This window comes from Oncorhynchus keta, chromosome 28 (genome assembly GCF_023373465.1).
Source record: "Oncorhynchus keta strain PuntledgeMale-10-30-2019 chromosome 28, Oket_V2, whole genome shotgun sequence".
NCBI lineage: Eukaryota > Metazoa > Chordata > Actinopteri > Salmoniformes > Salmonidae > Oncorhynchus > Oncorhynchus keta.
Genome location: NC_068448.1, coordinates 9,872,768 through 9,886,078, shown reverse-complemented (window position 1 = coordinate 9,886,078; position 13,311 = coordinate 9,872,768). Strand labels below are relative to the sequence as shown.

Genomic DNA, 13,311 nt, shown 5'->3' with positions numbered 1-13,311 from the left:
AATCAAGTAGTGACCAAAAAAGTGTTAAACAAATCTAAATATATTTTTGATTTTAGATTCTTCAAAGTAGCCACCCTTTTCCTTGACAGCTTTGGTATACACTCTTGGCATTCTCTCAAAATACTTTTCCAATAGTCTTGAAGGAGTACACATATGCTGAGCACTTGTTCACTGCCGTCCAACTCATCCAAAACCATCTCAATTGGGTTGAGGTCGGGTGATTGTGGAGGCCAGGTCATCTGATGCAGCACTCCATCACTTTCCTTCTTAGTCAAAGAGCCCTTACACAGCCTGGAGGTGTGTTGGGTCATTGTCCTGTTGAAAAATAAATGATAGTCCCACTAAGTGCAGACCAGAAGGGATGGTGTATTGCAGCAGAATGCTGTGTTATCAGCTGGTTAAGGGTGCCTTGAATTCTACATAAATCATGAGAGACAGTTTCATCTATGGTTTTTGCGACTGCAGTTGAAGAAACGTTCAAAAGTTCTTGATATTTTCCAGATTGACTGACCTTCATGTCTTAAAGTAATGACGGACTGTCATTTCTCTTTGCTTATTTGAGCTGTTCTTGCCATAATATGGACTTGGTCTTTTACCAAATATCTTCTGTATACCACCCCTACCTTGTCATAACACAACTGATTGGCTCAAATGCATTAAGAAGGAATGAAATTCCACAAATTACGAAGACACATGTTAATTAAAAAGCATTCCTGGTAACTACCTCATGAAGCTGGTTGAGAGAATGCCAAGAGTGTGCAAAGCTGTCATCAAGGCAAAGGGTGTGTCATTACTCTTTCTTTGGTTGAAGAGAGGGAGAGGGGGGAGTTGGGCCTGTTTTATGACTTAAATACCTTGCATAAACTCTCCCTTTGGCTCTGCAGAAATGGAAGGCTGAAAATCCTTGTTACACAGAGACTTTGTCGCCAGAACTCCAACATCCAAAAGTAGATAATGAACCAATATTTCTAAGATGAAGAATGTAGGTTTGAGTGGGGATTGAAAGAACAATCCTGTCAAAAATGTTTATTGTTTTGTGATGTCATTAAGGATGGTATAACCATATAACTGAGTGGTCTAGTTGTCAGGTTTGCATCTAAATGTTGTATAAAATATAGGATTAAGTATGACAATACTTGTGTGAAGATAGCAATGTTTGCTGAATGTGTTCTGAAGGAGGAGTCGATAATCTTTTCAAATACGGACAAAGATGTTAACATCATGAGAGAAGAAATAGCAGTCACTCTCCTCCAAAACACTGCTATGTTCAATTTCTAATTGAATATAATTGTAGATAAAACATTTATATGGATCTTTCAAGGTTATCTTTGATCCAACTTCTGACTAGATGGCCACTAAAACACATGTATTTAAATAATTATGTTACAAGAAACCTATACTATTCCCTTGTTCCCTGTTTGCTCAGTAAAATACATGTAAAGATGTATAGACTACTTGACATTATGTTTTGCTAGATGACCTGTGGGGAGGTGTGACAATAATGAGGAAGACTAACTGGGTAACTGCTTGTTCACTTCTAAAAGGCACATTTTTAGGAGCACAAATTTGTATTAGCAGTAATGTTTCTAGAGGTAATATTAGCTTTGTCTGATAATGAAATAATTGTAATTCAAGAACATGTATTTGTTTTTAATATTTTAACATTTTTCATCATACATTTCAGATTGGTTGTGACCGCTGCCCACGATGGTTCCACCAGTCCTGTATGAAAACCATCACATCTTTATAGAACATCCTATATAGATGTCGGTCCCTCTCCTTGTTCCGGCGGCGTTCGAAGTCGCCGACCTTCTAGCCATCGCTGATCCTCTTTTCATTTTCCGTTGGTTTTGTCTCGTCTTCCATCACACCTGGTTTCAATCCCATCAATCACATGTTGTGTATTTTACCCTCTGTTCCCCCTCATGTCCTTGTCGGTGATTGTTTATTGTAAGTGCTTGTGCCCGTCTGTCCTGGTGTGCGTCGGGTTATGTACCCAGTATTTGATTGTTCTGTTTTCCTTTCCGGTGGATTTTTTGTTATTAAACTGCGCCGTTTGGAAACTCAGTTTTTGCTCTCCTGCGTCTGACTTCTCTGCCCCCAGTACGCACCCCTTACACAGGCCCTGCAGAGAATTTCGAATAAGACATGGCAGAGAACACATTTGGCAAAGATATTTATTTATAGACTAATACACTTGAAACAAATAGCCAAACGGAAAAACTGCAGACATTACCAGTGACTCCACCGCGATCAAACCGACGTCTAAAATACATTTTAAAAAATGCAGCCTAACGCGATCAGAAAATTCCAACGAGCAAGCAAGTCGATGAATTGAGTTCGTGCGCGTTCACGCGAAAGGGGGAGGGGGGAATTCCGGCACAACACCGGTGTCCCTCGAAGAAGAAAAAAAACGTTATGAAACCTAAAGTGCATGTTCATTCCCCCTTCCTTCCTAGAAGCAACAGAAGAAATGTAGGCCTATCAAAAATGTACCATTTTGTCTTTGCTTTCTATCCATCCAAATAGTTTTGAGAGAGAGGTTAGGCGTGAAATCATGTGACAACCAACATCTTAAAATCATGTCTAGTGATTTATTTGGCAGACAGTTAAACATTACACAGAACAGTTAATGAAACAACTTAAAATCCAATCAGATGTGATTTAGTACAACATATTTTGACAGTACAAAAAAAACAACCTGTTCATATCAACAACAACAAATTGGCCTACAATAACATACACATTCATCTGGAGGTTCATTGAAGAGCCTGTACCAACTTCATTTCATCACTGTTAGTTCATTTCTGCTATGGACCATGTCGTCTGAGGACAGGAAATGCTATTGTTGCTGTTTTCTATAATACCTTTTCAGAGTGGAATCTATAGTAGAATCTACTCTAATAAGAATATATTCTAACAAGCCATTGTATTTACACGTGGGGAACTTGGTAGCTGTGTGGTACGTTATGAAACAGAACATAGTGCTGTAGATACACTATGATAGGGAAGATACTGCTGCTCTCAAGGACAGGAACGGATTTACACGGTCTTATTTGCATATCCAACTCTATGGTGTTGTTAGGAACCAGCCAGTGAAACGTATCCTTTACGCTTTGCTCTTCTCTGACGTCTCTGTGCCTGCGTTTTCCCCACGCCATCCGAAGCGCTGACTCAGTTCTGCCAACAACACTGAGCAGCAGGATTTCTGTGGGGAGAAGAGAGGAGAGATGGGAGGGGAGAGTAGGGGGGGAGGGTAAAGAGAGGGGAGAGATGGGAGGGGAGAGTAAAGAGAGGGGAGAGATGGGAGGGGAGAGTAAAGAGAGGGGAGAGATGGGAGGGGAGAGAGGGGAGAGGAAAGAGGGGAGAGATGGGAGGGGAGAGTAAAGAGAGGGGAGAGGAAAGAGGGGAGAGATGGGAGAGGGGAGAGGTGGGAGGGGAGAGTAAAGAGAGGGGAGAGGGGAGAGTAAAGAGAGGGGAGAGGAAAGAGAGGAGAGAGGGGAGAGGGGGGAGGGGAGAGATGGGAGGGGAGAGTAAAGAGAGGGGAGAGGAAAGAGAGGAGAGAGGGGAGAGGAGAGAGGGGAGAGATGGGAGGGGAGAGATGGGAGGGGAGAGTAAAGAGAGGGGAGAAGAGGGGAAAGAACAGAGGGGAAAGGGGAGGAGAGAGAGGTGAGAAGAGAGGGGATGAGGATAGAAGGAGAGAAGGGAGAGAGAGAGGTGAGAAGAGAGAAGGGAGAGAGGAGGATAGGAGAGGAGAGGGAAAAGGTGTGAGGAGTAAGAGGAATTGTTGGAGGAAAATTATTGTATAGGCTTTCAATATTCATGCGTATATTTGAAAATCGCGATAAACAGAACATATTTTTTAAAGGTCCATTCTTTATCCGCTCCTCATGTCCCCTTTTACCTTCTGATCCTTGGCTTGACTGCGGGCCTTGGAGGCAAGCTCCAGGATGGCCATGAGGAGTCCCAGGCCTAACCCCAGGGCCAGGAGAAGGAAGAGACCCCTCAGGAGGTGGGGCTGGAGGGCATGCGGGGTTTGGCCCCCCTCTGGCAAGCAGCTGCTGGCCCACCACTTACTCTGCAGGAAGGCCAACTCCCCAGATTCACTCAGTTGCAGTATGGCCACTGTTATGTTCTTCATCATTGGAAAGCCTGACAGGAGAGAGAGGGATGGAGGAGGGAGAGAGGGATGGAGGAGGTTGCGGGAGAGAGACGGAAGGGGAGGAGGGTGTGAGGGAGGGAGAGAGACGGGGAGGAGGTTGAGGGAGAGAGACGGGGAGGAGGGTGGGAGGGAGGGAGAGAGACGGGGGGAGGAGGTTGAGGGAGAGAGACGGGGAGGAGGTGAGGGAGGGAGACGGGGAGGAGGGTGGGAGGGAGACGGGGAGGAGGGTGGGAGGGAGACGGGAGGAGGGAGAGAGAGAGGAGGAGGGTGGGAGGGAGAGAGAGAGACGGGAGGAGGGTGGGAGGGAGAGAGAGACGGGGAGGAGGGTGTGAGGGAGGGAGGCGGGTGGGAGAGGGAGGAGGGTGGGAGGGGAGGAGGGAGAGGGTGGGAGGGAGAGAGAGAGGGGAGGAGGGGTGGGAGGGAGAGGGGAGGCGGTGAGAGAGAAGGGGAGGAGGGTGGGAGGGAGAGAGAGAGATGGGGAGGAGGATGGGAGGGAGAGAGAGAGATGGGGAGGAGGATGGGAGGGGAGGAGGAGGGAGAGAGAGAAGGGGAGGAGGGTGGGAGGGAGATGGGGAGGGGGGAGGGTGGGAGGGAGACGGGGAGGGGGTGGGAGGGAGACGGGGAGGAGGGTGGGAGGGAGACGGGAGGAGGGTAGGGAGGGAGAGAGGGAGGGAGGGTGGGAGGGAGAGAGAGAGACGGGGAGGAGGGTGGGAGAGAGGGAGACGGAAGGGGGAGAGAGAGAGAGAGGGGAGGAGGGTGGGAGGGAGAGAGAGATGGGGATGAGGATGGGAGGGAGAGAGAGAGAGAGAGAGGGGAGGAGGGTGGGAGGGAGAGAGAGAGACGGGAGGAGGGTGGGAGAGAGACGGGGAGGAGGGTGGGAGGGAGAGAGAGAGAGAGAGGACGGGGGAGGAGGGTGGGAGGGAGATAGGGAGACGGGGAGGAGGGTGGGAGGGAGACAGGAGACGAGGAGAGAGAGAAGGGTGGGAGAGGAGACAGGGAGGAGAGAGAGATAGGGGAGGAGGGTGGGAGGGAGAGACAGGGAGAGGGGGGAGGAGGGTGGGAGGGTGGGAGAGAGAGACAGGGAGGAGGGTGGGAGGGAGAGAGAGACGGGGAGGAGGGTGGGAGAGAGAGACAGGGAGAGGGTGGGAGAGGGACAGGGAGGAGGGTGGGAGATAGGGGAGGAGGGTGGGAGGGATACAGGGAGGAGGGTGGGAGGAGAGAGGGAGGAGGGTGGGAGAGGGGGAGGAGGGTGGGAGAGAGATAGACAGGGAGGAGGGTGGGAGAGAGATAGGGGAGAGACAGGGAGGAGGGTGGGAGAGAGAGAGGGAGGAGGGTGGGAGGGGGAGGAGGGTGGGAGAGAGATAGACAGGGAGGAGGGTGGGAGAGAGATATACAGGGAGGAGGGTGGGAGAGAGAGGGAGGAGGGTGGGAGAGAGATAGAGGGAGGAGGGTGGGAGAGAGATAGACAGGGAGGAGGGTGGGAGAGAGAGATACAGGGAGGAGGGTGGGAGGGAGTGAGCGAGACGGGGAGGAGGGTGGGAGGGAGGGGAGGGTGGGAGAGAGACGGGGAGGAGGGTGGGAGAGAGATGAGACAGGGAGACGGTGGGAGGAGAGATGGGAGGGGGTGGGAGAGAGAGATACAGGGAGGAGGGTGGGAGGGAGAGATACAGGGAGGAGGGTGGGAGATGGGGAGGAGGGTGGGAGGGAGTGAGGGAGGAGGGTGGGAGAGAGATAGACGGGGAGGAGGGTGGGAGAGAGAGACAGGGAGGAGGGTGGGAGAGAGAGATAGACAGGGAGGAGGGTGGGAGAGAGATAGACAGGGAGGAGGGTGGGAGAGAGATAGACAGGGAGGAGGGTGGGAGAGAGATAGACAGGGAGGAGGGTGGGAGAGAGATAGACAGGGAGGAGGGTGGGAGAGAGAGAGAGAGAGACAGGGAGGAAGGTGGGAGAGAGAGATAGGGAGGAGGGAGGAGGGGAGGGAGTGGGAGAGAGATACAGGGAGGAGGGTGGGAGAGAGATAGACAGGGAGGAGGGTGGGAGAGAGAGAGACAGGGAGGAGGGTGGGAGAGAGATAGACAGGGATGAGGGTGGGAGGAGGGTGGGAGAGAGAGATACAGGGAGGAGGGTGGGAGAGAGAGATACAGGGAGGAGGGTGGGAGAGAGATAGGGGGAGGAGGGTGGGAGAGAGATAGGAGGGTGGGAGAGGGAGGAGGGTGGGGAGAGAGAGATACAGGGAGGAGGGTGGGAGAGAGATAGACAGGGAGGAGGGTGGGAGAGAGAGATACAGGGGAGGAGGGAGAGCAAGGAGTTAGTGTGGGAGAGAGATACATCAAGGAGGGTGGGAGAGAGATAGGCCACCCATAAAAAACACAGAGGAGGGTGTTCCTTTATTGACAGACACAGATTTATCAGGGGGAGGGTGGGAGAGAGATACGGGAGGAGGGTGGGAGAGAGCTAGGGACTCATACAGGGAGGAGGGTGTGGACTCAGAGAAATACTCACTTAGAGGAAGGTGGGAGAGACTCAGCTGCTAGATATACAGGGAGGGAGGGTGGGAGAGACTCAATACGGGGAGGAGGGTGGGAGAGAGATACAGGGAGGAGGGTGGGAGAGCTGCTAGGGACTCACAGGGTAGGAAGGTGGGAGAGCAAGCTGCTAGGGACTTAGTGTGGACTGAGTATTTTATGTGTGAGAGACTCAGCTGGGGTCAGTGTGCTGCTAGGGGCTATCAAGTGGACTCATGAACCACACATCAGCTGCTACTCGCCTAGATACTCACCACCACAGCAGGCCACCCATAAAAACACAGACAACATTCAGCTGCAATGTTCCTTTATTGACAGCCACACCGTTCCATTTATCATGCCCATCTATGGGGGGGACTAGCTGCTGGACTCAGCTGCTCAGGGACTCACTCAGCTGCTAGGGGTCACCGTGTGACTCAGCTGCTAGGGGCTCACCTAGGGGTACCATTGACTCAGCTGCTAGGGGCTCACCTAGTGGTCAGCCGTGGACTCAGCTGCTAGGGGCTCACCTAGCTGGTCACCGTGGACTCAGCTGCTAGGGCTCAGCTCACCAGCTGCTAGGGGCTCCCCTAGGGGTACCGTGGACTCAGCTGCTAGGGGCTCACCTAGGGGTACCGTGGACTCAGCTGCTAGGAGCTCACCTAGGGGTACCGTGGACTCAGCTGCTAGGGGCTCACCTAGGGGTACCGTGGACTCAGCTGCTAGGGGCTCACCTAGGGGTACCGTGGACTCAGCTGCTAGGGGCTCACCTAGGGGTACCGTGGACTCAGCTGCTAGGGGCTCACCTAGGGGTACCGTGGACTCAGCTGCTAGGGGCTCACCTAGGGGTACCGTGGACTCAGCTGCTAGGGGCTCACCTAGGGGTACCGTGGACTCAGCTGCTCGGGGCTCACCTAGTGGTACCGTGGACTCAGCTGCTAGGAGCTTACCTAGTGGTACCGTGGACTCAGCTGCTAGGGGCTCACCTAGGGGTGGACTCAGCTGGACTCAGCTGCTCAGCTGCTAGCTCACCTAGCTGGGTACCGTGGACTCAGCTGCTAGGAGCTCACCTCGGGGTACCGTGGACTCAGCTGCTAGGAGCTCACCTCGTGGTACCGTGGACTCACCTAGGGTACCGTGGACTCAGCTGCTAGGAGCTCACCTAGTGGTACCGTGGACTCAGCTGCTAGGAGCTCACCTAGGGGTACCGTGGACTCAGCTGCTAGGAGCTCACCTAGGGGTACCGTGGACTCAGCTGCTAGGAGCTCACCTAGTGGTACCGTGGACTCAGCTGCTAGGAGCTCACCTAGGGGTACCGTGGACTCAGCTGCTAGGAGCTCACCTAGTGGTACCGTGGACTCAGCTGCTAGGAGCTCACCTAGGGGTACCGTGGACTCAGCTGCTAGGAGCTCACCTAGTGGTACCGTGGACTCAGCTGCTAGGAGCTCACCTAGTGGTACCGTGGACTCAGCTGCTAGGAGCTCACCTAGGGGTACCGTGGACTCAGCTGCTAGGAGCTCACCTAGGGGTACCGTGGACCCAGCTGCTAGTAGCTCACCTAGGGGTGCTGCAATGCTGTACCCTCTCATGGCGATGAGTTCGCTGCTGCGGATCAGGTTGCAGTAGCGAGCCACAGCCAGGTCCAGAGACGCTGCCTCTCCAATAAAGGCGTAGTTGCCTTCCTGGGTGCGTCGATTGCCCTCTTCTACTGAAGCCACGCAACTCTTCTTCCTCTCCATATGCTGGTAGATGCGTCGGTAGGTGGGGTTTTTGGAGTTCTGGAAATGTGTGCGAAATGAGAACCGTAGAAATGCAAAATTGATACAATTGATTTTGGCTGTTGTTGTTGAGAAATAAGCGGTTCCAGTTCTACTCTTTCATCCAGAAACCTCCATGGAAGGGAATGTACAGAAATATGAACAGGTACAGATAAGAAAATACATTTATTGACTTCCATTATGGAGCCAGATACCTGCCAAAAGGTTGAACGTATGTATCATTAGGATCGTAAGAAAATCCAATGCTTTAAACATGAAAAGTAAAAATGAAACAAATCTGGAAACGTACATACCCTATGTTATGACTATGAATTAACATTTACACATTCAATTCTTACTTTACGTCTCCCTTTACTTGGTTACAAATCTTTTTTATGCGTACAAACATTTGTGGCATCTGCAAAGGACATGAACCGAATGTAGCTAGTCAAAGTTAGCTAGTCAATCCACCAACTAAAGGACATGAACCGAACGTAGCTAGTCGAAGTTAGCTAGTCAATCCACCAACTAAAGGACATGAACTGAATGTAGCCAGTCAAAGTTAGCTAGTCAATCCACCAACTAAAGGACATGAACCGAACGTAGCTAGTCGAAGTTAGCTAGTCAATCCACCAACTAAAGGACATGAACTGAATGTAGCCAGTCAAAGTTAGCTAGTCAATCAACCAACTAAAGGACATGAACTGAATGTAGCTAGTCGAAGTTAGCTAGTCAATCCACCAACTAAAGGACATGAACTGAATGTAGCTAGTCGAAGTTAGCTAGTCCATCAATCACCTCTAGCCCAGATGTTAGAGTTGATTTGCAGCCTCCACTTTCATAACAAAAGCCTAGAGCTTATTTTAGAACTGCATTCAATAACGATGTTATACTAGTATATATATATATATATTTTTTTTTAACCTTTATTTAACTAGGCAAGTTAGTTAAGAACAAATTCTTATTTTCAATGACGGCCTAGGAACAGTGGGTTAACTTAACTGCCTGTTCAGGGGCAGAACGACAGATTTGTACCTTGTCAGCTCTGGGGTTTGAATTTGCAACCTTCCGGTTACTAGTCCAACGCTCTAACCACGAGGCTACCCTGCCGCCCCTTTAGGGAGATAGATAGGTAGGTATATGATGTAGTATAGGCTTGGGCCTTCAGCAAATTACTTGTGTGAAAATTATAAAGACACAAAAGAGTCTAGAGTATCCGCCTGAGCTGCAAAATAGAAAGTAAATATGATTTAGGCCTATTCCGCAATCTAAATATGCCATGCTGCTTGCGTTATTTAATGGCCATATAATTGCATAATTTATTTGTATAGCAGTGTGGGGCTACTGTGGTGATCATGTAACCTAATGAATCACAATTTTTCCAGTATTTGGGAGAACGGACTGTATGTCTTATATTAGGCCGTTTGACTGTTGTATTTGTGAATTCCACTCTGTATGTAGACTTGTTATATCCGTTTGTGTTGCACAATCCCATCACGCAGAGGCTATATCCATATCAATAAATGAGACAAAACAATATATTGATTAAGTCTTGGCTATAACCTGTCCTGAGTGAAATAGCCAAGGACTAGGTATAATATCAAATCACATGTATTTATAAAGCCCTTTGTACATCAGCTGATATCTCAAAGTGCTGTACAGAAACCCAGCCTAAAACCCCAAACAGCAAGCAATGCAGGCGTAGAAGCACGGTGGCTAGGAAAAACTCCCTAGAAAGGCCAAAACCTAGGAAGAAACCTAGAGAGGAACCAGGCTATGTGGGGTGGCCAGTCCTCTTCTGGCTGTGCCGGGTGGAGATTATAACAGAACATGGCCAAGATGACATTAGCTTCCTAAATGTGAAGAAAACTCAACTGAGGAGTATTAAAGAATAGAGACTTTTATCTTGAAAATGTGCAGGATACCTCTTTCTGGTTTCCCTGGCTTTTTAATAGCGTGTTATTCTTGTTCGGGTAGCACTCCTCATAGGCCGTTTGGTGTACGTTTTTTTTGTTGGTGGGATGACACTGCCAAAACTCTGAAAGGTATTATTGTACATCAGAATTGCTACACAAGGATTTGTTCAAGCCTAAAAGTTTGGTCCATAATCACAACATGGTGTTTGTATGTTCACAGATGAAATTTCATGTTTACGTTTCACGCATGGCTTTTCGTACAATCCTAACACTTTACGTATGGATTTTCTTACGATCTTAACGATACGCATGTTCAACCGTTTGGCAGGTATCTGGCTCTATACTACCTTGACGTTTACTAAGGAATAAATGTGTGTAGGTTCTTATTCTTTTTAAAGCAACACATACTTTGAAGAAGTTGAACGTGGATCCCCCTTCGACTGTTCCGTAGTCGATGACGTCCTGTTTGGCCAGTTCCTCGAAGTTATTCACGGAGACATGTTTGGAATCCGAGCGTAGCATAGCGTTAAAGTTGCTGAAGTAGCAGGCCAGGACCACCACCGCGAACACCCACCAGACGGCGCTGATAACGCGACCAGACAGGCCTTTAGGGTGTGGGCCAGCACCTGAGAATGCAAAACACGAACATACACTATATTATGTTTCATTTAATTATATGACTGAAACATAGAAATGGGACGGAAAACATATGAAACTGAATCTGGACTACACTATAAAGTGTGCAAACTTCCATGTCTTAGTTTTCTCTTAAACGGAGCAATGTAGAAAATGTTTTTTAAATAACTTAGATTACATAGATTTCTCTCGCATGTAATCGTAATAACACCTGCTGTGTTGGTTAGAAGCTCAATTATTACACTTTTTTCCTTATTGTTTATCTTTTAGGTTTTATGTTACTTTCAGGGACAATAAAGAAGAAAAGGAACCAAAATCCTGGTCGAGACAATCCTTGTCTTCATAGCAGGAACATAAACCCCTGTCCAGACTGGGTAGACTGGCGGCCATATGTAGTGGACCCACAGTAAAGCAGATTCTGTGGTGTTCTAGACTCTTCTAGTCTTCATAGCAGGAACATAAACCCCTGTCCAGACTGGGTAGACTGGCGGCCATATGTAGTGGACCCACAGTAAAGCAGATTCTATGGTGTTCTAGACTCTTCTAGTCTTCATAGCAGGAACATAAACCCCTTTCCAGACTGGGTAGACTGGCGGCCATATGTAGTGGACCCACAGTAAAGCAGATTCTATGGTGTTCTAGACTCTTCTAGTCTTCATAGCAGGAACATAAACCCCTGTCCAGACTGGGTAGACTGGCGGCCATATGTAGTGGACCCACAGTAAAGCAGATTCTATGGTGTTCTAGACTCTTCTAGTCTTCATAGCAGGAACATAAACCCCTTTCCAGACTGGGTAGACTGGCGGCCATATGTAGTGGACCCACAGTAAAGCAGATTCTGTGGTGTTCTAGACTCTTCTAGTCTTCATAGCAGGAAAGAAACCCCTGTCTTGACTCCCTTTGCCAAAATAGCATGGCTCCATGTTACATGCGACTTGGAAGCAGCGGTTTGACTCCGGGGGCGATTTGACTCATAGCTGCGTTACCTTGCAGGGTCAGGGCTCCAGTGATGTACCAGAAGCTGTGCAGGAGAGTGAAGCTGTGTTCGTCTGTCTCGGGGTCTGCCCACTCACAGGGGCTTATCCTGGGGTGGGCAGAAAAACAAAGTGACCATTTGAGATATATCTTCTTCATTGTCTGGACAGCGGCCAAACCACATTCTTACAAAGAATAAATTAGCAGTGCAGTTTCTACTTCCGTTGACATCATTTGAATAATAATATAATAATATATGCCATTTAGCAGACACTTTTATCCAAAGCGACTTACAATCTCCCACGCTATGGTTTGTATACTTGACGTACATAGCGTATTTGTTTCATAGCATTATGCATCGTTTCTATTTAACATCTTTTCATGCGAGGGATGAATCCTAACTTCTATTTTTATACAAGTCAAATTCTCATTTAATCTCATTGACTTCAACGGATGACTAAGTGAAGTTCGATTTAAGTGGAAGTTAGGATTTGCCCCCGAAGTGCCTAGTGTTGATAGCTAGCTAGGGGTTTGATTTGGAATGAGGCCAAGGAGATAATGATTTTTCACCTGACCACCAAATAAATGCAGAGGCCCAATTTGATGATCTAGTTTCGTTGGTGGAGTTTAATCACTTGATTGATGTATATATCATGGAAGAGTGTAGTTGTCTTTAGGACAACTGTTTTCTTAGTCAAGAATTTTGTGTATTTTTTTCCCGTAATATGTAATTGTTGTACTGTATGTGTGTTTATAGTTTTGTTTAATGTTGTGTTAGTGTATGTAAGTTGTTTTTGTCTGAAACGTTATTCCCCCTGCTGCTATTGGACCAGGTCTCTCTTGGAAAAGAGATGTTATCTCAACGAGAGAAAAAAACCTGTATAAATAAGGTTAAATAAAAACATTAGCTCACCTAGAAACCAGATATATGCAGAGGCCGGTCAGCAGGAAGGCCAGGAGGATGCCCACCCACATTTCGGTGGAGAAGGGGAAGAGGAAGCTGAGGGAGTGGCTCTCCTCGGAGGCCAGTTCCCTGCTCAGGATGAAACCAATGCCCGTCTGCATGAAGGGAGTGCTCATCTCCACCCCCTGTTCCCTGGTCGCTGTGAGGGTCAGAGAGGCTACCGCCAGTTCGGCCTCCTGATAGATAGGGGGAGACAAGAGCAGGCACACACACGGGCGTACGGACACCCAGACGCACACGGGCGTACGGACACACACACACACAGACATACGCACACACACACACACAGACATACGCACACACACACACACAGACATACGGACACACACACACACAGACATACGCACACACACACACACAGACATACGCACACACACACACACAGACATACGGACAC

General features: G+C 48.6%; 1 protein-coding gene and 2 long non-coding RNA genes across 3 annotated transcripts in view; 1 reads left to right on the top strand and 2 right to left on the bottom strand.

Moving 5' to 3' along the window:
- The first annotated feature begins 863 nt into the window (after positions 1-863).
- Positions 864-1,832, top strand: LOC118380608 (uncharacterized). Its single transcript, XR_004824898.2, has 3 exons — positions 864-982; positions 1,476-1,519; positions 1,685-1,832. It is a non-coding gene; the product is annotated as an uncharacterized LOC118380608 (long non-coding RNA).
- On the bottom strand, positions 1,636-2,379 carry LOC118380607 (uncharacterized). The gene is made up of 2 exons (XR_004824897.2): positions 2,237-2,379; positions 1,636-2,125 (listed from the first exon to the last, which is right to left on the bottom strand). It is a non-coding gene; the product is annotated as an uncharacterized LOC118380607 (long non-coding RNA).
- Positions 2,380-2,574: 195 nt separating this feature from the next.
- The window catches only part of LOC118360445 (probable glutamate receptor), a 22,167-nt gene continuing 11,430 nt past the window's right edge, over positions 2,575-13,311 (bottom strand). Inside the window, exons 5-10 of the mRNA XM_052484755.1 lie at positions 12,864-13,090; positions 11,962-12,059; positions 10,748-10,965; positions 8,225-8,444; positions 3,905-4,152; positions 2,575-3,208 (exon numbers count right to left, since the gene is read on the bottom strand). Coding sequence (XP_052340715.1) covers positions 3,110-3,208; positions 3,905-4,152; positions 8,225-8,444; positions 10,748-10,965; positions 11,962-12,059; positions 12,864-13,090 — 1,110 coding nt within the window. The 3' untranslated portion in view covers positions 2,575-3,109. The remainder of the gene's footprint in view (positions 3,209-3,904; positions 4,153-8,224; positions 8,445-10,747; positions 10,966-11,961; positions 12,060-12,863; positions 13,091-13,311) is intronic.